Consider the following 294-nt stretch of genomic DNA (forward strand, 5'->3'; position numbering starts at 1 on the left):
GTGCCCTGAACACGGGGGAATCCTGGAGGGCGAAGGGAGGAAAGAAAACCGTTAGTCGTCGGGGAGGGCGAGTCTGGGGCGAGGGCGGGAGGCAGCGCGTCCGTGAGAGCAGCTCTGCCACGCGTCTCCTTCCCCGCCAGGGCGTAACATCTACCGCATCCTCTTCAAGAGCAAGGCCTACGAGCGGAACGAGCTGTTCCTGCCGGGGCGCATGGCCTACGTGGTGGATCTGGATGACGAGTACGCCGACACCGACATCCCCACCACGCTGATCCGCAGCAAGGCCGACTGCCC

At 65.3% G+C, this 294-nt stretch overlaps 1 protein-coding gene across 1 annotated transcript in view; it reads left to right on the forward strand.

The window, feature by feature from the left end:
* The window catches only part of IK (IK cytokine, down-regulator of HLA II), a gene marked incomplete at both ends in the record, with an annotated part of 6,048 nt that overhangs the window by 2,244 nt on the left and 3,510 nt on the right, over window positions 1-294 (forward strand). Inside the window, 1 exon segment of the mRNA XM_010145889.1 lies at window positions 141-294. Coding sequence (XP_010144191.1) covers window positions 141-294 — 154 coding nt within the window.

The sequence above is a fragment of the Buceros rhinoceros genome, unplaced genomic scaffold, assembly GCF_000710305.1.
Source record: "Buceros rhinoceros silvestris isolate BGI_N320 unplaced genomic scaffold, ASM71030v1 scaffold27621, whole genome shotgun sequence".
Classification (NCBI taxonomy): domain Eukaryota; kingdom Metazoa; phylum Chordata; class Aves; order Bucerotiformes; family Bucerotidae; genus Buceros; species Buceros rhinoceros.